Genomic DNA, 25031 nt, shown 5'->3' with positions numbered 1-25031 from the left:
CCCCCCTCTCTCTTTCATCCTGGTCACGAATTTGGAAAAAGTCCTTCCCAAGACAATGAGCAGCCCAACAGGCGCCCTTCCCAGAGATGAGGAAGAAAACCATATGCGGGTCCTGTCCTAGGCAATGATCTCAAGATCAGTTTCTGCCCCATCATGGCCTAGGGTAGACACTTACACATTCATTTTTTAATTTTGAGTTTCAAATTCTCTCTCTCTCTCCTGTACCCATTGAGAAGGCAAGACTAGGATACTCACTGTACACATGAAGTCATGTAAAACATTTGGGATGGATACTTACCACGGCGAAAGCAATAGAGGCTAATGTGGTCAGACAAAATCCAACTTTGGTGGCTTCAGTGAACTGTTTAGTCCTGTCCACGTAGAGGCCAAGAACCAAAGCACCAACAATCCCAAATATAATGAACAGGGCACCGCAGAGGCCAGAAAATTCCTAAAAAAAGGAAAAAGGCAGGACTCAGGGCAGACAATCACCAAAAAAACATACCATCAAGGGAGCAACTAAGTAGCACGGTTGACAAAGTGCAAAGCCTAGAACAGGGGTTCAAATCTAGCCTCAAACACTTTCTAGCTCTGAGACCCTAGCCAAGTCATTTACTCCCAATTACTTAGCCCTGCTCTTCTGTCTTACAGTTGATTGATATTAGGAGAGAAGGCATAAATACATAGGGGGTAGTTTGGGTAGCTCAGTGGATTGAGAGTCAGGCTAGAGACAGGAGGACCTGGGTTCAAATTTGGCTTCAGATGCTTCCTAGCAGTGTGACCCTGGGCAAGTCACTTAACCCCATTGCCTAGCTCTTATAACTCTTCTGCCTTGGAACCAATACACAGTATTGATTCTAAGACAGAAGGTAAAGGGTTTAAAAAAAACAACATATCATCAGTATGGGGCATGTTATTAGCAAGCAATACACGGGGGAAGGTCTCCATTCTAGAACACATCAATACGCCTTATCAGTGGGGAGTGGCAGCTCATTGTTTCAGTGATGGCAACTCAATTCAATTACTGAACATCTCCTAGAGGAGAAGGCCCTATGCTATTATCAGTCAGAAGTTTTTTCCCATCCCCTCTCTCTTAAGAATATAAGAATAGGGGGCAGCTGGTTAGCTCAGTGGATTGAGAGCCAGGACTAGAGACAGGAGGTCCTGGGTTCAAACCCGGCCTTAGCCACTTCCCAGCTGTGTGACCCTGGGCAAGTCACTTGACCCCCATTGCCCACCCTTACCACTCTTCCACCTATGAGACAATACACCGAAGTACAAGGGTTTAAAAAAAAAAAGAATATAAGAATAATCAGAAAAACAATCGCTTCTGTGCAACGTTCTGTCATCAGGGCCCCCACCATCATCAGGTTCATCACCATCACTGTCCGCCAGGCCAATAAGCACTTATTAAATACAACGTGCTCTGTGCTAGGCACGGTTGCCCACTGAGAATTCAAAGCGGGAACCAGCATCACCAGCACTGATTGCCATTCCCATCCCCTTTCCACCTCCTCCCAACAGAACCAAGAAGTAGACAGAGCTTCTGTGAATGGGGGGTCCTAGACATATCTCCTTCTGTGGCACCTACTCATTCTTGATAAGCCACATCTCCTCCTCATCCTCACCATGACAGAGATGAGGAAAACTGAGGTCTGGAAAGACGGAGTAGACATTGGCAGAAATGGAATTAAATGCCAAGCTCAAGATTACACAGAAAGTTAGCGGTCAAACCTAAACTTCAACTGAAAGCTCCTTGAAGAACAAGCCCCAGGCTCACCCCCAAACTCAACTGAACTGCTCAGCCCCTCTAAACTCCAGAACATGGTGAAAATATACATGGATATTTTTTAATGTGTATGTGCTTGGAGACCGGGGACCTCTCTGATGAACTCCCCTGACATACTTTACCTTCATTTCTAAGAAGGAGAAGGAAATAGAGGCAAACAGAAGGTGTCAGGAAATTCCCATGGCAGTGTTAAAAATACCAAAAATGCCTTCCGTGACCTTTAGGGGCCTCCCTCAGTCCTGCAAACCGAGGGCCCAGAAGTCTCCCTAAAACTCCCTTTCCAACTTGCCAAAGATTCCTCAGACGCTGTGCTCAAAGAAACCCCATTGACACTAGGAGCCCCAAGCAGCCTCCTATGAAAAATGAAGGGAAATTATCTTACATAATTCAGACTCGACAAAGAGGAAGGCATAGAGGGAACACCTGAACTTCACAATCATCTAAACAGGTCAAAGGAGGAAAGAACATACATATAGTTGGGTGCAGAAATTTATTACCCTCAAGAAATGAAAAAGTAAAATTAGAAGGAGGTTAAGTTAAATAAAGGATTAATATTAAACAAAGCAAACTCTTAAGGATGTACAAAAATATTCATGACAAGGGGCAACTAAGTGGCTCAATGGATTGAGAGCCAGGTCTAGAGGCAGAAGGTCCTGGGTTCGATTTTGACCTCAAATACTTCCTAGCTGTGTGACCCTGGGGAAGTCACTTAATCCTCACTGCCTCGCCCTTACCACTCTTTAGTTTTGGAACCTATTTACAATACTGAGTCTAAGACTGAAGACAAGAATTTTTTTTTAATTATGGCAGCTCTTTTTGAGATGGTAAAGAACTGGAATCTGAGAGGTTGCCCATCAGTTCATGAATGGGAAGGAATACTATCGTGCTTTTTTTCTTTTTCTTTCTTTTTTATTTAAATGCCAAGGACTGAGGCTTAATGCTGGATGTTGTTTTTCAAACTGTATCAGACTCTTTGTGACTCCATTTAGGGTTTTCTTGACCAAGATACCAGAATAGTTTGCTATTTCCTTCTCCAGTTCATTTTTACAGATGAGGAAACTGAAACAAACGGGGCTAAGAGACTTGTTCACAGTCATACAGCTATGATGTGCCTGAGGCCAGATTTGTAACAGTAAATGAGTCTTCCTGACTCTAGGCCTGGCGCACTATTGATTATGCAACCTTGCAATTGTGCTTTAAGAAATATTGAATGATATATGCAAAACCCAGTAGAATGACTCATTGGCCCAGGGAGCAGGGAGGGGAGGGAAAGAACATGAATTATGTAACCATGGAAAAATATTCTAAATCAATTAAATAAAAATTTTCAATTAAAAAAAAAAGAAATATTGAAGAAGGAAATTTCAGAGAAACCTGAGAAGACTTCTATGAACTGATGCAGCCTGAAGTGAGCAGATACATCTACACTGTACTAAACTACCTCTGAGAATACTAATTTAGAAAGCATATTTCTGGAGTGTTTTAAATCACTTTTGTTATACATCATGAAGAAAAATACCTTTTTTAGATGACAGTTCAAAAGTTGTTGTCTACTTATAAACATTCTTTAATAAACTTACTTAAAAACTCAACCCCTCCCCCCGAAAACAATTAATATAAAATGACAACAATATGGTAAAGTCAAAAACCTTGTATGGCTTAGGACCTCTGGTCACCCATGATTACAGAGGACTAATGATGAATGCTAACTACCTCCTACTAGAGAGGTGAGTCATAGGGAAGAATGCAATATATAAATAGTTCTAGCTTTATGTAAATTTACATTATGCACATTTGACTTTACATAAAGAATTCTGAAAGAAGTAAAGACCCATTCCAAAACACACCTATTTTAACTTTACTATGCAGCAATGTGCTGGGACTTGGTGCCCCAAGGCCTCCCACCCTTTGCAAAAAAAAAAAAAAAACCTTCTCTTAAGTAAAAACAGAAAAATGGATGCAGGAGAGACCCCCAGCAAGGGATGGAAGCTTGGCTTGAGATCTCCATTGTCCTGCTTAACCCACCTGCTTGGGTGTCTATCCCTGCCCCTATATGTCCCACATTGTCCTCTCTTTTTTGTACGTGTGTCCAGCCCCCATGCCTCTGCCCTCTACTTCTTCCTCTTGGTTCCAACTAAGTCCCCCCATGGCTGGCCCCAGCCCCTGTGTTCCTCTTCCTACTCTAGATTCTCTGTCCCTAACCTTGAAGTGTCCTTGAACCATGCTCTAGTCCCCTCTTCCAGACTGGTTTTCTTCCTGCCCCCTTCCTTTCCCCACATCAGCAAATTCACATCATGTAAAAATAGCTTTCTACAGAGGTCTGTTGAATGATCCTTTTATGTAAAGTGAGAACTGTATGTATAGGTAGACATAGATGTTTAAATGTGTAATATGAAATATATAGATACGTGTGTATGTATATAACATGTCTGACACAAACATTTGCTTTGCTCGAATATATATATTTGTGACAAATTGGAGGGACTTTTTTCAAAAAGAAAAGTTGGATTTTTGCTGATTGAAAGGGGTACCATCAAACTAAATGAGTAAGGAACCAGCTTAGGGCATCAGCTTCCCCTTGAGTTTTTTCCCCTGCACCCATGCCCTGGAAGTGAGAAAGTTTCTCACCTGTGGTATGGGCACACCTTGAGGGAGAAAGAATCTTCTCTGGACATTCTCCGAATGAGGTGACTAGTTGTGTCTAAGGATACTTTTATTAAATACTTTTCTCTGTATTCAGTTTCCCAGGACCATAGGAAACTCATTGAAGTAAATATAGACACAAAAAGGATATCCCAAGGAAAAACACCCAAGCTGCCCCGTCTGTCTCTCTAGAGCAGGGGTCAGCAACATATGACTCTCGAGCCATATCTGGCTTTTTTGAGGGCCAGATATGGCTCTTTCTGCAGGAGCCATAAAGTCAAATTTTTTTCAGGCGCTGTTACAGGAGGGCACACTGTGAGCACTGTACAGTTCTCACAAAATTACATTTTAAAAAATGTGGCGTTTATGGCTCTCATGGCCAAAAAGGTTGCCGACCCCTGCTCTAGAGAGTAGTGCTAGTTGTGACCCATATAGTGCCAAAAGGTTTTCAAAGCTTATGGTCAAGCAACCACTATTGGAGGCAGAACCGAACCTATGTGTTCCCTGACTTGAAGCTTGGGGCTCCTTCCACGATATGCTGCCTTTCAAGACGAGTGGAATTTCGGCTGAGGTTAAAAAATAGAGAGAGATGGAAAAACATGGAAAATATCCATAAGAAAATCCAGCTTTAACTGTCCCCCAGGTCTGATTCAGGAGCACTTTCAACACCCTGCCAATTTCTGCAGGCTCCGTTTACTACTGATTTGGTCTTCCTAGACTCTTCGTAAAACTTTTATCCAAGATCAAGACAGTGGGTACAAGCTGAAGATGGAGATTTCATTCAACCTAAGTCCCTCCAAACAGACAGGCAATTCCCCAGGTTTCTTAAAGAGAGATTTCCCAGCTGGTAACCAGAAGACCAGGCAAATTCCTTCTGCTAATTGTTCTGGTGGGTGTACCTGTCCAACCCTTGCCATTCCTGCCCCTTGCACAAGTCAGTGATCAGACAAATTCCAGGGTAAAGGAGGAGAAACAATAATGGCCCCAGATGACAACAGTGATGATGCAGTAGAATCCAGCCCTGAAAGGTAGGACCAAACCCAGATAAACCAGCCAATGTCAGCACCCACTAACTGCCAAAGTGTGGAAACAGCACTGAACTTGGATGCTGAGGGATCCAGTTCACATCCCATTCTGACAATCTGTATGCCTTTAAGTCATTTGACTGCTGGGGACCCCACAGATCTCCTCCTTGTAAAATGAGGCGGTACTAAATGACTTCAAAAGTCCCTTCAAACCTGTGATGTATGAGCTTGCTCTTGGGGGAGCCTCTGCACTCCAAGCACAGGAGAAGAAGGGAACAGCTGGGAAAGTGGTCTCCCTGGATCCCCATCTCAGAGTATCTCAATAAAATAATGCCCAAGTATCTGCCATTATTGTAAGAGGTATTTTATTTTTTTTTTCCATCAGTTTCTCTTGATTTTTTTTAGTGTAAAAAAAATAGACTTGCAAATTATGGGGAGTTCATCTTATAACCTGTTACTTGGTTAAAAGCATTTATTAATGCCAGTCATTTTTTTTCCCTTTGGGGTTTTCCAGGTATACAATCATGACATCTGCAAATAGAGGTAGTTTAGCTTCTTTACTCTGAATTCCTTTAATTTCTTTTTCATGCTTTACTACTAAGATTTCTAAAACTAAATTGCAATGACAAGATTGAAAATCCTCATTTAACTGCTCTTTTTAATGGCTATTTCTTCATTACCTATATTAGCTCATGCTTTCAAATATTTACCTCTTAAGAGATTGTGGAAAGACTTTACTATTCCTATTAAGAAATTTTTTCCTTACCCCAAGTAAGTCCTCCAAAGAAAGCCTTTCAATCGAAGGTTTTCTCTGTATCTAATATGTAGATCATGTAGTCTCTGGGTTTTTGTGGTTGTTGAGAAGATTGTACTATTTTCCTGTTCTTAAACAATCCTTGGATTCCATTTATAAAGGCAATTTGGTCTCAGTGGACTTTGGTTTTTTGTTTTGTTTTGTTTTGTTTTAAGAATTGCATATTCTTGGGGCAGCTGGGTGGCTCAGTGCATTGAGAGCCAGGCCTAGAGATGGAAGGTCCTGGGTTCAAATATGGCCTCAGACACTTCCTAGCTGGGTGACCCTGGGCAAGTCACTTCATCTCCATTGCCTAGCCCTTAGACAATATTGATTCTAAGAAGGTAAAGGGGTGGGGGAAGGATTTTTTTTTCATATTTTTGGACCAGGTGAGAGGGATTCACAAGTCATTTTATTTTCCTTTCCATGAGGGACTATATCTTTTATTCAATCATATTACTATTTGCTACTAGTTTTATTACAATATGGTCTATAATACAGTGTACACAAACTCTGTTTATATTTGCTTATGTAATTTATGTAGCCTAGCACATGAATATTAATATGTATACACATTATATATAAAATGCATACTATATATGTGTATATATATGTGCATATATATTTTTTTGGCTTTGCTTTTCCCATTAAGTCTTCTTTGTCTATCAGAATCAGTTTAATACTCTGTTTGGCTTTATAATTTCTTATTTATCTTTTATAGTGATCATAGGCTTTTGGAAAATTATAATGGGAGATCTTATTTATTTCTTCATTTAAAGATGCTTTCCCTTTTGAATTTTGTTGCCAAATTATTAGGTGCATGGGTGTTTAAGGCTGATATATTTTCATTTTGTATAGAACATTTTAGCAAAATACAGAGTATCCCCAAAGTCTTAAAATTATACTGGGGGCAGCTAGGTGACTCAGTGGATTGAGAGCCAGATCTAGAGTCAGGAGGTCCCAGATTCAAAATTGACTTCCTAGCTATGTGACCCTGGGCAAGTCACTTCACCCCAATTGCCTACTCTTCTGTCTTGGAAATGATACTTAGTATTGATTCTAAGCAAAAGGAAAGGGTGTGTATGTATATATATTTTCTATGTCTTTTTCTTTTCTAGGGGAATTTAGATCATGTGCTTTCAGCATTATAACTGTTAGATTTCTCTTTTCTTCAGTTACTATCAGGAAGGAATACAGGTTTTTAATATATAGTTATTTCTATTATTAAGCTGAATTTAACAGGGTTTCTCCAGGAAGTTCCTCTATATTTATACAAATAATTATGTAGCATCCCAGACTTATGGGGCAGCTAGATGGTGCAGTGGATAGAAAGTCTGGCTTGGAATCAGGAATACAGGAGTTCAATTTCAGCTTCAGATACTCACTAGCTAGAATACTCTGTGCAAGTTGCTTAATCCTATTTGCCTCGGTTGCCCCATCTTTAAAATGAATCAAAGAAGGAAATAGCAAACTAGTCTAATATCTTTTCCAAGAAAACCCCAAATGGGGTCATGAAGAGTCAGACACTACTGAAAAACATCTAAACAACAACAAACTTTATGCTTCCCCTTGATCAAGACAGAAGTGTCATTTTGGGGATTAGCCTACTCTGCACTCTCTTCCCCCTTTTGGGTTGATGTTTTTTTCATCTTTATCCCCTAGACAATCCATCTATCTGAAACTTAATTCTTAACCTTCAGTGGTTTGGTCTGATTTTGTTGGCAACTGCTTTATCTTGATTGCTTTAAAGGCTTCTCTTTTGGGGGAAGAAGCTTTTAGAGTTCAAAGACTTCCCTGAGGTGGATATATCTCTCTATAAACTTTCCAAAGCCTACTTGCTTGTCAAATATTCATCTCTTGCCGTCATTGATCATTCTGGGGTTTGCTTGGTATATAATTCTGGATTTAGGGGCTGTGCTTCTTATCTTTGCAAACACTGGATTCCACTCTCTGGAAATCTCCTTTGTGCTCCTTGAAAAATCCAGCGATCCCCATAACTGTCCTCTGATAAGTAATTCCTCCACTTTGAGAGCCCACAGTGGGTGGCTTTCCTGTTTCCAAAGATGCTTCCTTGCTCCATTTCCTACTTCCTTCCCTTCCAACAGTCTCTCCCTTTTCCATGTCATCCTCCACTCATTTGCCAAATTCCTAAAAGAGAGGTATTCTATCACTTTCCTTGTTCAAAATCTTTAATGGCTCTTCCTCTTACTTTTAGGGTAAAACAAAGCCACTTTGGCCCAGTGAATCTGGCTCTAGTCTACCTTTCCAGACATTTCCTATTAATCAGTCAATCAATTATCATTTTTAAGTGCCTTCTACTTGCCAGCCATTCTCCTTCATACAATTGACAATTCTAACCCAACTTGCTTATTAGATGGTTCCTGAAGTTGACAGGCTACCTGGAATCAACTCCTTATTCATCTCCGCTTCTCAGCAAGATGTTCAGATCAGGTGCCACCTACTACAAGAAGTTGGGTTTTTTTGATCCCTCAGTTGTTACCTAGCGCCTTCTTTCTTCTAGTCATCTAGCATTTACTTACCAGTGTACATCTATCCACATCCCACCATCCCCGAAACCACCACCATATACACTAGAATGGAGGCTTCTTGAGGGCAGGAGCTTTTTCATTTGGGGTTCTGAATCCCAAGCATCATGTATACAAAAGATACTGAATAAATGCATGTAGGATTAGAAATGAAATTTCTTGCTGCCTTTCGGCATTTAATGGCACCAACCCTGCCAATTCCTTTATTTGCCTCTCTAAGGAGGGAGAGAACTAGGAGGGAGAAGTAGTTTGAACCTTTTCTTTTAGCTGTTTCTTTCTTATATTTCCTGGTGTCATTTATAGCAAGAATATTCCTCTAATTAGCCAATTATCTCACAAGTATCTAGAAGCAATTAGAATGCCAATATTAAAATGTGAAATTCTTCACATTCTCTGCCTCCTTTTCTACCAGCCTACCACCATCACTTCAGAAACAGAAGGAGTCGTAGAGTACTGAGGATCATTTTGTATTCTTTGTCTATCTTTCATCCTGATCCCCACCACCCTGCCCCACTCCCCAACTCCCACACTAACTGGGGCTATTGCAAGGAAGGAAGCTGCGGTGTAGACCTGGGACTATTTGGGCTTATTTCATGAATTGTCTATTTCATGGGTGGCCATGGCCAAAAATTTCATTATCAACTTCACATCCAAGAATAATGCAGGGAAAATGTGGTTTGCACAAAGGAAAGAAATAGGGGCTGGACTTGTGATAAGGAACTCCCAGGTGAGGAATGTCCTATTTGTACAAGCTAATGTCTGTTCTGCTAAGTACAGTCTCACAAGGCATGCCACAGTCCTTAGGTCTAAGAAGTGGTCCACAAATACTTGTTGAATTGCATAAAATCTGAAGACTGTGAAGTATAAACCTCATCTGACTATGACTCAGGGATAGCACAGATACAAAATGAAGTCTGTCTTCCTAGCTCTCTTAGGCATCTTTATTTACACTCTGTATTTTGTAGTCAAGTTGATCCAATATCCCATATCTTTGCTCCATCCCCACCAGACTGTGAGCTCCTGGAAGCAGATTTTATAGGACTTTGCAAACAGTCAGTGTTAATTAAATGTTTGTTGAATTGAAATGAATCCTAAAAAGTCCAAGTGACTTTGTAAGAGATGGGGAGATTGGAAGATGGATCCAACTTCCAAAGCAGTTCCGGACAATGGACAGAATATTAGACTGTGAAAATGAAAAGACTTAGGTACCACCACTGGTTAAGGGAACATAAGTCAACATGTCTAAAACAAAGCTCATTTTCTTTCCTCCAAAACTCTCACCTATTTTCAACTTCCATTTTACAAAAGTCTAGAGCAGTGGTTCCCAAACTTTTTTGGCCTACCGCCCCCTTTCCAGAAAAAATATTACTTAGCCCCCTGAAAATTAATTTTTTTTAATTTTAATAGCAATTAATAGGAAAGATAAATGCACCTGTGGCCATCACCGCCCTCCTAGATTGCTGCAGCAGCCACCAGGGTGCAGTAGCGCCCACTTTCGGAATCACTGGTCTAGAGCATCACTGACCTCTCTCTTGCTCACTCCAAATAGCCTCTCAATTGCTACATATTTTATATAGCATATATATATACATATATATATATGCTATATAAGGGCTATATATATATAATGTCATTTCTTTCTCTACATGTCTCACATGTATGCCTCTTCCTCCATTCCCATAGCCACCACCATGGTGCAAGCCCTTATTCCATCTCCTGTGGACTATTATGGTATCCTCCTAACAAGTTTCCCAATCTTAAGCCTCTCCCCACTTCAATTCATCCTCCTTTCAGTAGCAAAAGTATGTCTACTATGCCTATAGCACATCTGATCACGCTAGTCCTCCCTACCTCACATCTATGTGATAAACTCCAAAGGCTCTCAATTACTTCCAGGAGAAAATAGAAAATCCCTCTTTGGCATTTAAAGCTCTTCATTATATGGTCTCTTCCTACCTTTTGAAGTCTTCTGACATTTTATTTCCCTTGAATTATTAATTAATATTAATTAATATTTATTTTGAATATTTTAATTAATACAAAATATTCTCCATAAATATAGGTTTATATTTATGATCCAATGACATTGGCCTCCTTGTTTTTGCATACACTCTCATTTCCTGTCTCTGTGCCTTTGTTGTGGCTATTCCTCATGCTTTAAATATCCTCTTCCTACTCTTCAACTAAACATTCCTTGCTTCCTTAAAGATTCAGTTCAAATGCCATATGTTCAAGGAGGCCTTTTCTTATCCTTCCCCTCTTCCCCAACCCCAGGCTGCTAGTGCCTTCCCCTCTGAGATCACCTACCATCCAATCTATTTGTTTTATATCTTCTGAGTAATTACATGTTGTCTCCCTGATTAGAACATAAACTCCTTGAAGGAAAGGAACTGTTTGTGCTTTTTCTTTATATCCCCAGGGTTTAGCACAGACCCTGGTACATAATAAACAATATTAATATTAATTAATAATATTACTAACACAATAAATAAATGATTGTTAATTAATTGATTACTTAGTTCTTCATTTTCCCATTTGGAAAATGAATGAAAAGAGATTTGAAAACAATAATCTAATTTTACAATAGTCATTAGTAGCTTACCACCTCCTAGGCCAGTGATGGTGAACCTTTTGGAGACCAAGTGCCTAAACTGCTACCTTCCTGCCTCTTGTGAGGCCCCCACTTTATGCCAGACAAGGGAGGGAAGAAGCTCTCCCATTGGGCTGCTGGGTAGAGAGGCAGGTGATGAAAGAAATGTCCTCAGGCATGTGTAGAGAGGGGAAGGGAAAAGCCCCCTCCAGCAGGTGCCATAGTTTCACCAACATGGTCCTAGGCTATATAAGAATACAAAAAAGTGAAAACTGACAGCCTGCCTCCAAGTAGCTTATTGTTGCTGAGTCATTTTCAATTATGTCCAACTCTTTGTGTCTTGGCAAAGATATCAGAGAGGTTTGCCATTTCCTTTTACAGATTATTTTTTTACAGATGAGGAACTGAGACAAACAAGGATTTTCCCATGATTATACAATTAGTAGGTGTCCAAGGTGGGATTTGAATTCATGAAGATGATCTTCCAGATTCCAAAGTAGCTTACATTTTATAAATAAACTACATAAGTCTAACGTGCAATGTGATAGGGGCATAAAAGATATCTGTATATAAGTACACTAAGTAAATTTGAGGAAATGGAGGTCCCTTCTAGCTCAAAGGGCCATTATTTCCCACTTGGCTGCTTTCCAAGACTTCATGCTCTCTAGAAACTTATCATCCTGTGAGATAACTTTTCATCCCTAAAACTCATACCTTCTTGGTATCTCCTGCCCTTGGGGACTGTCCCTACTTCAGACCAGAGAGGATCAAGGATGGATATCAGAGAACTCCTCCTGGATCTTCTTTGAAAAAAAACAAAAAACAAAAAACAAAACAAAAAAAAAAAAAACCTACAATCCATCTTAGAATCAATACTAAGTATCGGGTCCAAAGTGGAAGAGCAGTAAGGGCTAGGAAATGGGAGTTAAGTGGCTTGCCCAGGGTCATACAGTTAGGAAGTGTGTGAGTCCAGATTTGAACCCAGATCTTCCTGTCTTTAGGTCTGGCTCTCTATCCACTGAGCCACCTAGCTGGCCCCCTGCCCCAGGGCACCCAGGACAAAAGCCACCTCTTTATTTCCTACCCAGCTTCATCATGTCTCCCCAACTCCAATCCCTTTTCCCCATCCCTTGCTTACATTGGAATAACCTTTCACACAGAGGATCTGTTCCAGCAGGGCAGAGAAAGCTGTGAAAACACCAATGCCGCCTCCAAAGCACAGGGCCAGGATGATGTATGCCTTGTTCTGAAGGAGCTGGAGAAGACCAAGGAGACAAGTGAGACCTAAAGCCAGTGACTGAGGCTCCACAGTGAGACCTCCGCCCTAAGACTCTGCCCTCAGACTCCCAGAAATATCCCCAACCAGCATCAGCGCAGAACAAGAGATGGTGGGACTCCATTCATGTGGCAGCCCAAATCTGGGAAATGAGCCATGCTATTATCCCTGACACACATGCCACATGTTATTAGGGGACACGTGTACAACTCATGATACATGCAAGCATCATATAGTATTTATGGCTTTTCTAGACATACACAAAAGAGAAGCTGCATGGAACATGTTATATGTAATATGTAAAACCAGGAGAATTCCTTTGGATCCATGATGTATGATGTGTACCCTAAGAGCTACAGGACTAATATATATTGCATGGTTCTCATATGCAACAACCTACTTTCCATCTTTAAGAAGATGGGGGTACTGAGGCATGGAACCAGGCACAGCTTCTGATGAGAGACCACACACTCCCTCCAACCCCCAAACTCCCCCGTGGCTCCTAGGAACATTTCTGGCCGCCTCCCCCAGGTTCTTAACCTAGACTTAGATTTCAGGGAATCCACACATTTGGATAAAATCACAAATCACATCTTTATTTTAATTAACCCCTGAATTTTAGCTTTTCCTTCAATTATGAATGTAGGACAAAACATAGGGATCAATCGACTTCACCAGCCTGCTAAAGGGGACGATGATACAAGATACGAGCTACCATGATACAAGAAAGGTCAAGAACCTCTGCATTAGCCCAACTCTCATGTTACAGGAGAGCGAGCTGAGGCACCGCTTGACTAAGGGGAGCAGTGGTAGTCTGGGGCGTCAGGCTTCCCCCTTCCCTACAGGTTAGCCCTCGGGGGACCAGTGTCCCCCCTTTATTGCATTTTAAGAACCCAGGGCTGACTGGGGAGATATATAAAGTCAAAGCCAATTCATTCTTGTACTCATTGTAAGATTAAAAATCAATATACAAATACTTCAAGTATTATATTCTTATAAGAATTTATTAATTAGTAACTTGAAGAAAAAGGAAAATGATAGCATTATTAAAGAGAAATTTGCCCAGACCGCCAAAAGCAGGAAGAGACCCAGGAGGAGAGTGTGGGAAGAAGAATTCAAAAAGTCAGGGTTACAGCAAACTTTTATGTACAATATGTAAGGATGCAACATGGATGAAGGGAAAAGGATTCCAGGAGATGAAGTCCAAGGGTTCAAGATTTCTAATTACACATTGTCAAGCTCTTGCGGAATGCTCTCTAGAGAAGTGGTTCCCAAACTTTTTTAGCCTACCGCCCCCTTTCCAGAAAAAATATTACTTAGCCCCCGGAAATTAATTTTTTTAAATGTTAATAGCAATTAATAGGAAAGATAAATGCCCCTGTGGCCATCACCACTCCCCTGCATCGCTGCAGCACCCACCAGGGGGCGGTGGCACCCACCCCACTTTGGGAATCACTGCTCTAGAGGGAAGGATGAACCATTGGGCAAAGTAATGTGGAGAGGATATTTTCTACCTTGTTAATTAACTATATCCTGTCATAAATTAACAAAGAAGCCCTTTCCATGCAGTCTTCCCAATAGTTTCAGTTTGCATCAATATATTCCTTCCATGGGGCAGCTGGGTAGCTCAGTGGATTGAGAGCCAGGCCTAGAGATGGGAGGTCCTAGGTTCAAAGCCGGCCTCAGACACTTCCCAGTTGTGTGACCCTGGGCAAGTCACTTGACCCCCATTGCCTACCCTTACCACTCTTCTGTCTTAGAACCAATACGGAGTATTGGTTCTAAGGTAGAAGGTAAGGGAACTATAGATATGTATGTATTTTTTTTCCTTCCATGAACTCCTAATACAGAACTACAAACTCCAGTCTTGGATCCTATAGTCTTCTCTAATTATTGATTTTGTATGAATTTTATCTCCCCTATAGACTCCGAGGTCCCCGGAAGGCAGGGCTCAAGTCTGTTCCTCCTCTTATGGCCCATTCCTTCTCTGTATGCCACCTCTGAGCTCCTTAAGTGTAAAACCTGGTAAGTGAGCCTCCTCCTCCTCCTCTTCCTCTCTCCCTTTGACTCTGAAGCAGGGCTGATCCTTCAGAGGCTGCCCTGAGTAGTGCCAACATGACTTGGCCTACAATGAGTATAGCCAACGGCTCACCAGGACTTTGGGGATTCTCCCCGAATTGTACCCTCCTGGCTTCTGAGGAAGAATGACCAAGATTCCAGGTCTCGGGTTCCCAGTACGTCTGTCCTGAAAGGCACTTACCATCCACATTCCTGACAGAAAAGGCTCCGAGGTGGAGTTGACGGCTCCCATGGATGGAGGAGTTGGAGGGACGCTTTCCCAAATGCAGGCAGTGGCGAGGAGGCAGGCAAGACCAGCAGGGATAATGTAGAATCCAAGCTGGCAGAAGACACACACAGGAATGTGTACATATGCATGCATGGGGAGAAGCGCAAATACACGGCTCATGGTCAGTGGGTCAATTGCCATTTTACTGTGTGCCAGCTACTATGCTAAGCATATAAAGAAAGACAAAAAACCATCTTTGCTCTTGGGATCTAACTCTAATGAGGGCCATAACAAGCAAATAACTAGGTACAACCAAGATAAAGATGGGACAAATTATGAGTAATCTCAGAGGGAAGGCCCTGGGATTAAGGAGGCCTGGGAAAGAATCCCTGAAGATTTGACATTAATTCAGATTTGAAAGACGCCAAGGAAGCTAGGAAGCAGAGATGGGGAGGGAAAACCTTCCAGGCCTGAGGGATGGCCAGTAAAAATAGGCCAGACTTGAGAGATGGCAGTGTCTTGTGAAAAGGATAGTAAGGAGGTAAGTGTTACTGGACAACAGAGTACATGAAGGGAAATACGGTCTATGAAGACCAGAAAGACAGGAAGGTTCCAGATAATGAAGGGCTTTGAAAGTCAAACAGAGACTTTTCGATCTAATTTTATAGATAATAGGGAACCAGGGGCGTTATTGAAGGGGGAGTGGGGCATGCCATGATCAGACCCATATTTTAGGAAGACCAGTTTGATAGCTGAGTGGAGAATGGATGGGAATGAGGAGAAATCTGTGGCTTGGAGAACAGCCAGGAGCCTATTGTGATGTTCCAGGAGTGAAGTGATGATGGCCTGCACCAAGATGGTGATAGTGTCAGAGGAGAGAAAGTGGAGTTAAGAGGGATGTTGTGAAGTTAAAATTGAGAGACCTTGGCAACAGATTTGATATGAAGATTGAGAGAGAGGAAGGTGTAGAGGATGACATGAAACTTGTGAGCTTGGACTGGATGGCTGGGAAGATGGTGGCACCCTGGCCTGGACAGTAATAGGAAAGTTAGGAAGAGGAGAAGGTTGGGGACGTGGGGTGAACAATGAGTTGTTTTGGACCCACTGAGTTTAAGATGTCTATGATGCATCCAATCCAAGATGTCTAAAAGACAGTTGAGAACTGTGGGAGTAGAAAAGCAACTGCTTGATCACAAGGGGATATGACTGGAGACGTAGACTCTTAATGATCACCCTAATGCAGATATTAATAATATGGAAATAGATCTTGATCAATGACACATGTAAAACCCAATGGAATTGCTCCTTGGCTGTTGGAGGGGGGAAGGGAAGAGGGAAGGGAAAGAACATGATTCATGTAACCATGAAAAAATATTCTTAAATAAATAAGCTTTAAATCAATGGATAAATAAATAAAGGACAGTTGAAGGGGCAACTAGGTAGCTAAGTAGGCTGAGATGGGAGGTCCTGGGTTCACCTCTGGCCTCAGACATTTCCTAACTGTGTGACCTTGGGCAAGTCACTTAACCTCCATTGCCTAGCCCTTACTGCTCTTCTACCTTGGAATTGATTCTGTTGTTTTGTTTTGTTTTTATATTTTTAAACCCTTAACTTCTATGTATTAGTTCCTTGGTGGAAGAGTGGTGACTATGAGACTGGAGGTCAAAAGAGAGGTTAAGGCTAGATCATGGTGACTGCACAGGAGCATAGAGTTTGGAATGTGGGAAGTGAGAGCCATGATTCAGCCGCAGTGGTTTACCATTAATGGAATATCTTCCTCCTTTTTCACAATTGCAGGAGACCCCACATTAGCCAGGAGGACGCCCAGAGGGTTTGCTGGATTAAATACAAAATCAGGAGAAGGGTGTTTAGTACTCTGGGCTTTAAAAGCATTTATCCAAAAAAACTAAAATACCCCATCACTTCATGACCACTCCCCAGCATACTTCCCCCAACCCCACCTTATGAGGCCTTGGCAGCAGATATGATATGAAGATTGAGAGAGATGGAGGAGTAGAGGATGCCACCAAAGTTGTAAGCCTGGCCTGGATGGCTGGGAGGATGATGGTACCATGGCTAGTAATAGGGAAATTAGGAAGAGGGGAAGGTTGGAGAGGTGGGATGAATAGTGAGTTGCTTTGGGCCTGTTGGGTTTTCACCCTTGTGTCCAACCGTGTAACCCTTCCCATCTCTAACACCAAGCTGGGCAGTGCTAGAAAGAGGATGATCAGGGACTGATCCCAGGCCCTCCCTCAGGACTCTCAGACTAGTGAAAGACAAAAGAGGGACAGATCTGAGCCCTGCCCTAAGTTTAGGAATTCAAGGTAGGGAGGAATAGGGTTTAAAACCCAAACAAATGTTAGAAAACATGCAAAACTTCATGTCTGAATCTTACCTACTTCACAACCTCTCCTAGTGGCCAAAGTGCCCATTTTATAGGCAGCACCTAAAGTTATGGCAAGTTGTCCATGGCCCTCAGAGAATCAACTGATCGGTGACAATCCCCAAAGCCCAATCCAGAACAGAGTAATCTGTCTACTTTTGGGGATCCAAGAGATCTAAGCTGGGCTAAAATCAGATCACCAGACTCAGACCTCGAGCTCTGGTGGTAGAGAGAAATCAATCAAGAATGAATGGACTCAAAAGTAGCTAGTTTTGTTGCCTGTATAAACCCCAAAGTATAAATCTGAATTATCTCATTTCAGGTCCCTCATCCCATGCAAGTACTAGCTAGGGAATGCACCCCCCAAACAACTGATGCCTCTAGGCAAATATGTTAAAGGCCACCCATTGGTCCTCAACCTTGAGCCCCAGGTCCTCAGCAACTACTTATTTCAAACTGGATATACCACAGACACCTCACACTCAATTCATCCAAAACAGAGTCCCTTATCCTTCTCCCCAAAGCCACCTCTTTCTAAAATTCCCTATTATTGCCCAAGGCCCCCAAATCCTTCTCCTGTCCCAGGGCATTCCCCCAGAGTTCTCTTTGTCTCCTCACTCTCCCTCATTCCCAAATAGCCATTCAATGATCAAATCTTGTTTCTCCCTTCATAAAGTCTCTTCCTATCCTCTTCTATCTCCTAGAGCCACTCTAGCTCTCACCAGTACTTCGACACTGACCTCCTACCCGAGCTCGCTGCCTTCTCTGCTATGTCCTCCACAAGCTTTCTGAGTGATTTTTCCTAAAGTACAGGTGAAGTGGGCCAGGATACTGGTGGACCTGGGGAGGTGTGAGTTAACTCCTCTCCCTCTCTTGTCCCCCCAACACCAGCCAGAACTGTGGCAAGCAGGGAAGTTGTGCTGTAGATGTAGGGAGCCTTGAGGTTGACTTTGCTCCCCAGAGGATTGATCTGAGACTCCTCTGTGGCAAGAAGAGTAAAAAGCAGTTTTCAGGACTTTGACAGGACCTGAGACCCCAGGGAACACTCTTGCTGGCTTTTATCTGTTCTTATCCTCTGGACTGCTTTTATCCAACTTGGGCACTGCTTTTACATGAGCGTATTGAAATATACATTTAGAATATACATTTAGTAAAAGATTTTTTTTAACTTTTGGCAGTAGATACAGAATAGTGAATTGAAAAATAGGTCTGATCATGCCACACTCTCATTCAATAAACTCCAGTGGCTCCCTCTTGTCTTTAAGATAAAAATATAAACTCTTCTGCTTGGCATTAAAGCCCTTCCCAAACTACCTTCCATTTTCCTTCACTGCCTTCCATCTCTGGATCTTTGCATTCCCTGCTCATGTTTACTGGAGGCTGAACTGTCACTTGGCTGAACACTGAGCTATGGACCCAATGAGGCTGCCTAATGTACCACAGACTCCTTCCAGTGGACAGAGTTTCCTGAAGAGCACATTCCCTCAGAGGACCATGGGGTTTCCTTGCTTTGCCCCTCACTGCCCCCTCCCTCTGCAGAAATAATCTTCTGTTCCCTCAGCAGGCTGCTGTTCTTAACTGCTCCCAATTTTCTCTCCAGAGGTATCTGGATCCCAAATTCACTTCCAATACATTTCCAAATACCATCACATAGTCCAGGGCTTGTGTTTCTATTTTACCCAATTGTTCTAAATTAGTTTCTGTGAAGGAAAAAGAGAAACCATAATAGTTTTTGTGTCATCTTGATGGACTGATCTCCCAAACACCTGGTGGCCTTCTAGAAGAAAGTCCCTAGCTTCTAATGATGGAAAAATTAAATATAACAAACTATGCAAAGTCATTGTAAGACAGATGGTCTCATCCACCATGGTAACAACTACTTGTTGTCCTTGGAAAAGATGCCCTGCAGTTTTATTTAAAAGGGACTACTTGGGGGCAGCTGGGTAGCTCAGTGGATTGAGAGCCAGGCCTAGAGACGGGAGGTCCTAAATTCAAATCTGACCTCAGACACTTCCCAGCTGTGTGACCCTGGGCAAGTCATTTGACTCCCATTGCCCATCCTTACCACTCTTCCACCTAGGAGCCAATACACAGAAGTTAAGGGTTTAAAAAAAAATTTTTTTTTAAATAAAAGGGACTGCTTTCATAATTGCAAAAGTATTTGGTCATTTCCCCTTGGAAGGAAGGATGGAAATAAATATTTAATATGCTTCTACTATATGCCAATTATTAGACTAAGAGCTGCTTCACAAATATTACCTCATTTAATCTTCAACAATCCTAGGAGGTAGGTGCTATTATTAGCCCTATCTTATAATCGAAGAAACTGAGGCAAACAGAATTGAAGTGACTTGCCCAGGGTCACACAGTTAAATAAGTATCTGTGGCTGAATTTGAACTTATGTTTTCTTAATTCTAGGTTTTACCCTATCTACTATGCTACCTACTTTTTGTTCAGTTATTCAGTTCAATCCAACTCTTCCAGACCCTTTGGACCATAGCATGCTTTCTTTCTTCTACTATCTCTCAATGTCTGGCCAAGCTCATGTTCATTGCTTCCATCGCAATAACTATCCGTCTATCTTCTGCCATCCCTTCTCCTTTTGCCTTCAATCTTTCCCATCATCAGGGGCTTCTGCAAAGAGTCCCATTTTCTGATTATGTGGCCAAATGATTTGAGCTTCAGCTTTAGGATTTGTCCTTCCAATGAACACTCAGAGTTAATTTTTTAAATAATTTTTTGATTTCATCTTCTTGCTGTCCAAGAAGCTCACAAAAGTCTTCTCCAATACCAGAATTTTAAAAATATCCATTCTACAGTTTTTGGCTTTCCTTACAGCCTAACTCTCACAGCCATACATTACTACTGGAAAAGCCACAGTTTTGATTACAATATAAAATAAAAACTTTCAGAGCTTTCCAATATACAAATTGATTTTTTTTCTTTGTTCCCCATTAGAAGCCAAAAACTAGTTTTAAAACAAAAAGGGCCATATTTGAGGATCAATAGGACAAGGAAACATGATTTTCATGGTGTTGGTTCTCCTTCCACTAGATCATGCATGCACCCCCAGAAGCATGCACATAATCAGGGGATAGAAAGCAATCTTACATGTAATCAGTACATAGGGAGTAGCAGTCTATGAAAGGAGGCCACCCCCAGAGGTAGAAGATGAGGCCAATGGACATCAACTCTGGAGTCTGAACTATAAATATAAAAGATGGGTGAGTTGTGTTAGCTGGAGGTTCCCAGGAGAGAGAGTGAATCTGGAATCCCTACTTCGAGACTCATTACTTGGAACTGCCTTTGGGAAGAAACCCCAACTATATCAGGAAAACTAGTAGGGCTCAGAGAAAGTCCATGTTAGATATTTATTAAGCATTTTTGGGGTGCTGGGAAAGATAATTCAATGACTCCCTATTTGATTATCTCTAGGATAAAAATATAAACTTCTCTGGCATTTAAAGTCAAACATTTAGCTAAAATACAGTGCCTAGGGGGCAGCTGGGTAGCTCAGTGAATTGAGAGACAGGCCTAGAGACCAGAGGTCCTAGGTTCAAATATGGCCTCAGACACTTCCCAGCTGTGTGACCCTGGGCAAGTCACTTGACCCCCATTGCCTACCCTTACCACTCTTCTGCCTTGGAACCAATATACAGTATTGACCCCAACATGGAAGGTAAGGGCTCATAAATATTAGCAAACAAACAAGCAAACAAACAAACAAATAAATAAATGAATGAATGAATGAATGAATGAATAAACGAACAAACAAACAAATGAATGAATGAATAAATGAATGAATGAACGAATAGACCTAAATAAATAAATAAATGAATGAAGGAACGAATGAATAAACAAATAAATAAATAAATGGCTGGTTGAGCAAATAAATAAATAAATAAATGGATGAATAAGTAAGTAAATATATGAGTGGACAGACGGATAGATAGATAGATAGATAGATAGATAGATAGATAGATAGATAGATAGATAGATAGATAGATAGATAAACGAGTGAATGAATGAATGGAATACAGTGCCTGCCTTCAAGGAGTTTAAAGTCTAGGAGGATAAGACACAATCACAGAGAACTATAATAAATAGCATTAGAACAATAAATGCCAAGAAGCATGGGAAGACTATGTGAACAGAACCAAGAAAACATCCTACCTAGCCACTGCAATAATGGCAAAGGGAAGAATAGATAACAACAACCCAAACCAAATGCTGCAAAATTATAATGATCAAACATGGTCCCAAAGAAGAGATATGAGAAGGCATCTTTTCCTTGACCCTATTCTTTGCAGGTTTTGAGGAATTGTTTTTTTTTTTATCTCTTTTTTTCTTCTTTGTCATAAGGGATAGCTATTTGAGAGGGAAAAGGGAAGGGATACACTGTGGGGAAAATGGGTAAACAAAACGTCAATGTAAAAACAAAGGTAAAAATGTGGGAGAAAAAAGTACTCAAACAAATACCTTGTGAATTCCAAGGGCCAAAGCATCATAAAATTTAAGAATGAAAAGAACTTTTTAGGTCATCCAGCCCAGGATTTCTTAACCTTTTTTTCCTCCCACAGACTTCTTTTTAGATGTATAAAATAAACTGTATAGAAGTACAATGAAAACCAAACATATTGAAATACAATTGGTGTTTGGTTTTTTTTTAAGTTTATATGCTCCTGGTTAAGGTCATGTACCTGATCATGTTGACAAATGTTACAGCTAAGAAGTGAACTATTTTCTCTGAAGTTACATACCAGGCAGTAAGGAATAGAGCCAGGACACGTTGAATCTACCTACCTTTTTTTTTTTTAAAGATTGGGTCTCCCTATCTTGTCCAAGCTTGAATTAAAGCAGCCAATTTAGAGTCTGGTCTCACTGCTGTATGGAAGTTTCAACCTGCTGTTTCTGACCTGAGCTGGTTCAAACCCCCTCCCATTCTCACCTCTCTTCCTCTACCTCTACCTTTAGGCAACCTGGTGGCCCCTCATTTAGGGAGGTTCTCTCTATTAATGCGAAATTTATTGTAGCTATCTGATGGGAATAATCCACTGCGGCTCAGAACTTCTGAGCTCAAGAGATCCTCTATCTTCAGCCTCCCAGATAGCTGGGATGATAGATGTACACCACCAGGACTTTTGCTTGATTCCATTATAGCATAGAGGAGCAAAGCTCATTGCTAGATCTTCCCAAAGGCCAATTCCCATTGTGACCTGTAGTTACTGGGTCATCCTTCTTGTTTGTTCTCTTTGTATAATAAACACAGAGAATACAATCAGGCTCCTGACCAAGGATTTCTGCTTTCTCATTAAAAAAAGATAGAAAAGATGACTTAGCAATGGTCTTTGCTTAGTTCTCATCTCCCTTGACCTCTCTGGAACGCATGATGTTATAAACCATTTTCTCTTGTGAGAACCTTTCTCCTCCTTTGTCTTTGACAATACCATATTCTCCTGGTTCTTCTTCTACCTCTCGAAACATTCCTTCTCTGTCTCATTCTTTGGCTCCTCATCCTTTTCCTACTTTCTACTCATAGAATTTCTTCTAGATTCTACCTTTGACACACACTCAAGTCTATATTTCTACTATCTCCTTTGGCAAATTCATTTACTTCCTCTCCTATGCTATTGAATTCCAAATCTATTTATCCTTCCTCTCTTTTGAACTACAGACCCACACCCAGTACTCCACACAGAACATCTCTTCTTGGATGTCTCACCAACATATCAAACTTGGCAAATAAAAATCCAGGCTTTCTCCTTAAAATTGCCGTTTCCAATTTTATTATTTCTATCTGTGGTTCTACCATTCAAGTAGTCTTGTATATTCAGAATCATGGAGTTATCTTTATTTTCAAATCTTTGGAACTAAACCATGTTATTCAACTTTGTCTTTCCTTTAGCACCCAAAACAATGACCTGTCTGTACTTACTAAGCATTTGTTACATGTGTTGAATGGGCAGCTAGATGGTGCATTGGATGGAGGGCCGGGGCCAAGAGTCAAGAAAATCTGAGTTCAAATCTGGCCTTAGAAACAGCCTAGCTGTGTGACCCTGGGTAAGTCACTTAATCCAACTGGCCTTAGTTTCTTTTTTCTATAAAAATGATTTGAAGGTGAAAAGGCAAAGTATCTTTGCCAAGAAAACCACAAATGGGATCACCAAGTATTGGACGTGACTGAAAAACAACTGAACAACTGAAAATGTGTTGAACAAATGGATAAACTCATCATGTTCTCCTTTGGATCATAACTATGTCCTGTTCATATGTTTCCTATTAGGTTGTAAAATGCTAGAGAGCAGCATGTCTCACTCAACTGTGTCCCCTAAAGAGTAGTCCAGTTGAGGTAGCTGGGTGGCTCAGTGGATAGAGACAGTCCTAAAGATGGCAAGTCCTGGGTTCAAATCTGATCTTAGATACTTTCAGCTGTGTGACCCTGGGCAAATAATTTAACCCCAAATGCCAAGCCCTGATGGCTCTTTTTCCTTGGAACCAATAAGTAGTGTAAATTCAAAGACAGTAGATAAGAGGGTTTTTTTAAAGGAGTCCAGTCCAAGGCCCTGCACATAGTAGGTATCTATTTATTCAACGCAAATCAACAAATATCTACTTAGTGCCAATTACACTTTAAGTCCTATGAGAGGATCCTGCCCTTGAGGTGCCCACAGTCTGGCCAGGGAGAAAAGACATATACACAAGTGATTACAAAGCAGAATAGCACAAGTGTCATAGGAGGCATATGGAGAATTATAGACAGTGGAAAGAATGCTGGTTTTTGGAATTCAAAGACCTAGGTTTGAATCCTACCACCTACAATCTGGGTCACCTTGGACCTGTCCCTTTACTTCCTTAGGTCTCTAGTGTCCTTATCTTTTTAAACCCTTACCTTCCAAGTTAGAAGTGAGACTAAGTATTGGTTCCAAGGCAGAAAAGTGGTCGAGATTAGGCAATGAGGGGTACATGACTTGCCCAGAGTCAAACAGCTAGGAATAGGAAATATTTAATTTAATTTAATTTAATTTTAAAATAAAAATAGGAAAATCTGAGGTCAGTTTGGAACCCAGGACCTCTTATCTTCAGGCCTGGTGTTCTATCCATTGAGTTACCCTAGCTGACTTTAGTCTCTGTTTTTTTTTCTTTTAAAACCCTTAACTTCTATGTATTGGCTCCTAGGTGGAAGAGTGGTAAAGGTGGGCAATGGGGATCAAGTGACTTGCCCGGGGTCACACAGCTGGGAAGTGTCTGAAGCCAGATTTGAACCTAGGACCTCCTGTCTCTAGGCCTGACTCTCAATCCACTGAGCTACCCAGCTGCCCCAGGTCTCCGTATTTTTAAATGGAAGGATTTGGACTAGTGACCTCTAAGTTCTTTTCCAGTTGCAGATGTATGATTCAGCTTTTACTTCAAGGAGAAGATGGTATTTAAGCTGAACCTATGATTTAATTTTTTTTTCAGAACAGGGAATTTCAAATGAGGAAACTCCCTTTACCAATGCAGATTAGTACCTTTTCTTCTATTTCTAGTCTGAGTATTGCCTAGAACATGGAGAGATTATATGACTTGCCCAAGGTCACACAATTGAAATTTGAATTCAGGTCATTCTGACTCCAAAGTTAGGCATTGGCCATCCAAACTTTCCTGAGATACACAAGGAACTCTGTCAAAGTCACAGGGCCAGTTCCCCATCCATGATAA

The 25031-nt window shown here is 41.2% G+C and overlaps 1 protein-coding gene across 1 annotated transcript in view; it reads right to left on the bottom strand.

Moving 5' to 3' along the window:
• Positions 1 to 25031, bottom strand: part of SLC49A3 (solute carrier family 49 member 3) — a 58437-nt gene that overhangs the window by 18686 nt on the left and 14720 nt on the right. Inside the window, exons 4-7 of the mRNA XM_044681798.1 lie at positions 16709 to 16785; positions 14923 to 15060; positions 12525 to 12641; positions 299 to 451 (exon numbers count right to left, since the gene is read on the bottom strand). Of these exons, the coding sequence (XP_044537733.1) occupies positions 299 to 451; positions 12525 to 12641; positions 14923 to 15060; positions 16709 to 16785 (485 nt within the window). The remainder of the gene's footprint in view (positions 1 to 298; positions 452 to 12524; positions 12642 to 14922; positions 15061 to 16708; positions 16786 to 25031) is intronic.

The sequence above is a fragment of the Gracilinanus agilis genome, chromosome 6, assembly GCF_016433145.1.
Source record: "Gracilinanus agilis isolate LMUSP501 chromosome 6, AgileGrace, whole genome shotgun sequence".
NCBI classification, from domain to species: Eukaryota; Metazoa; Chordata; class Mammalia; order Didelphimorphia; family Didelphidae; genus Gracilinanus; species Gracilinanus agilis.
Note: the sequence above shows the minus strand (reverse complement) of the source record. Positions and strands in the feature narration are given on the sequence as shown.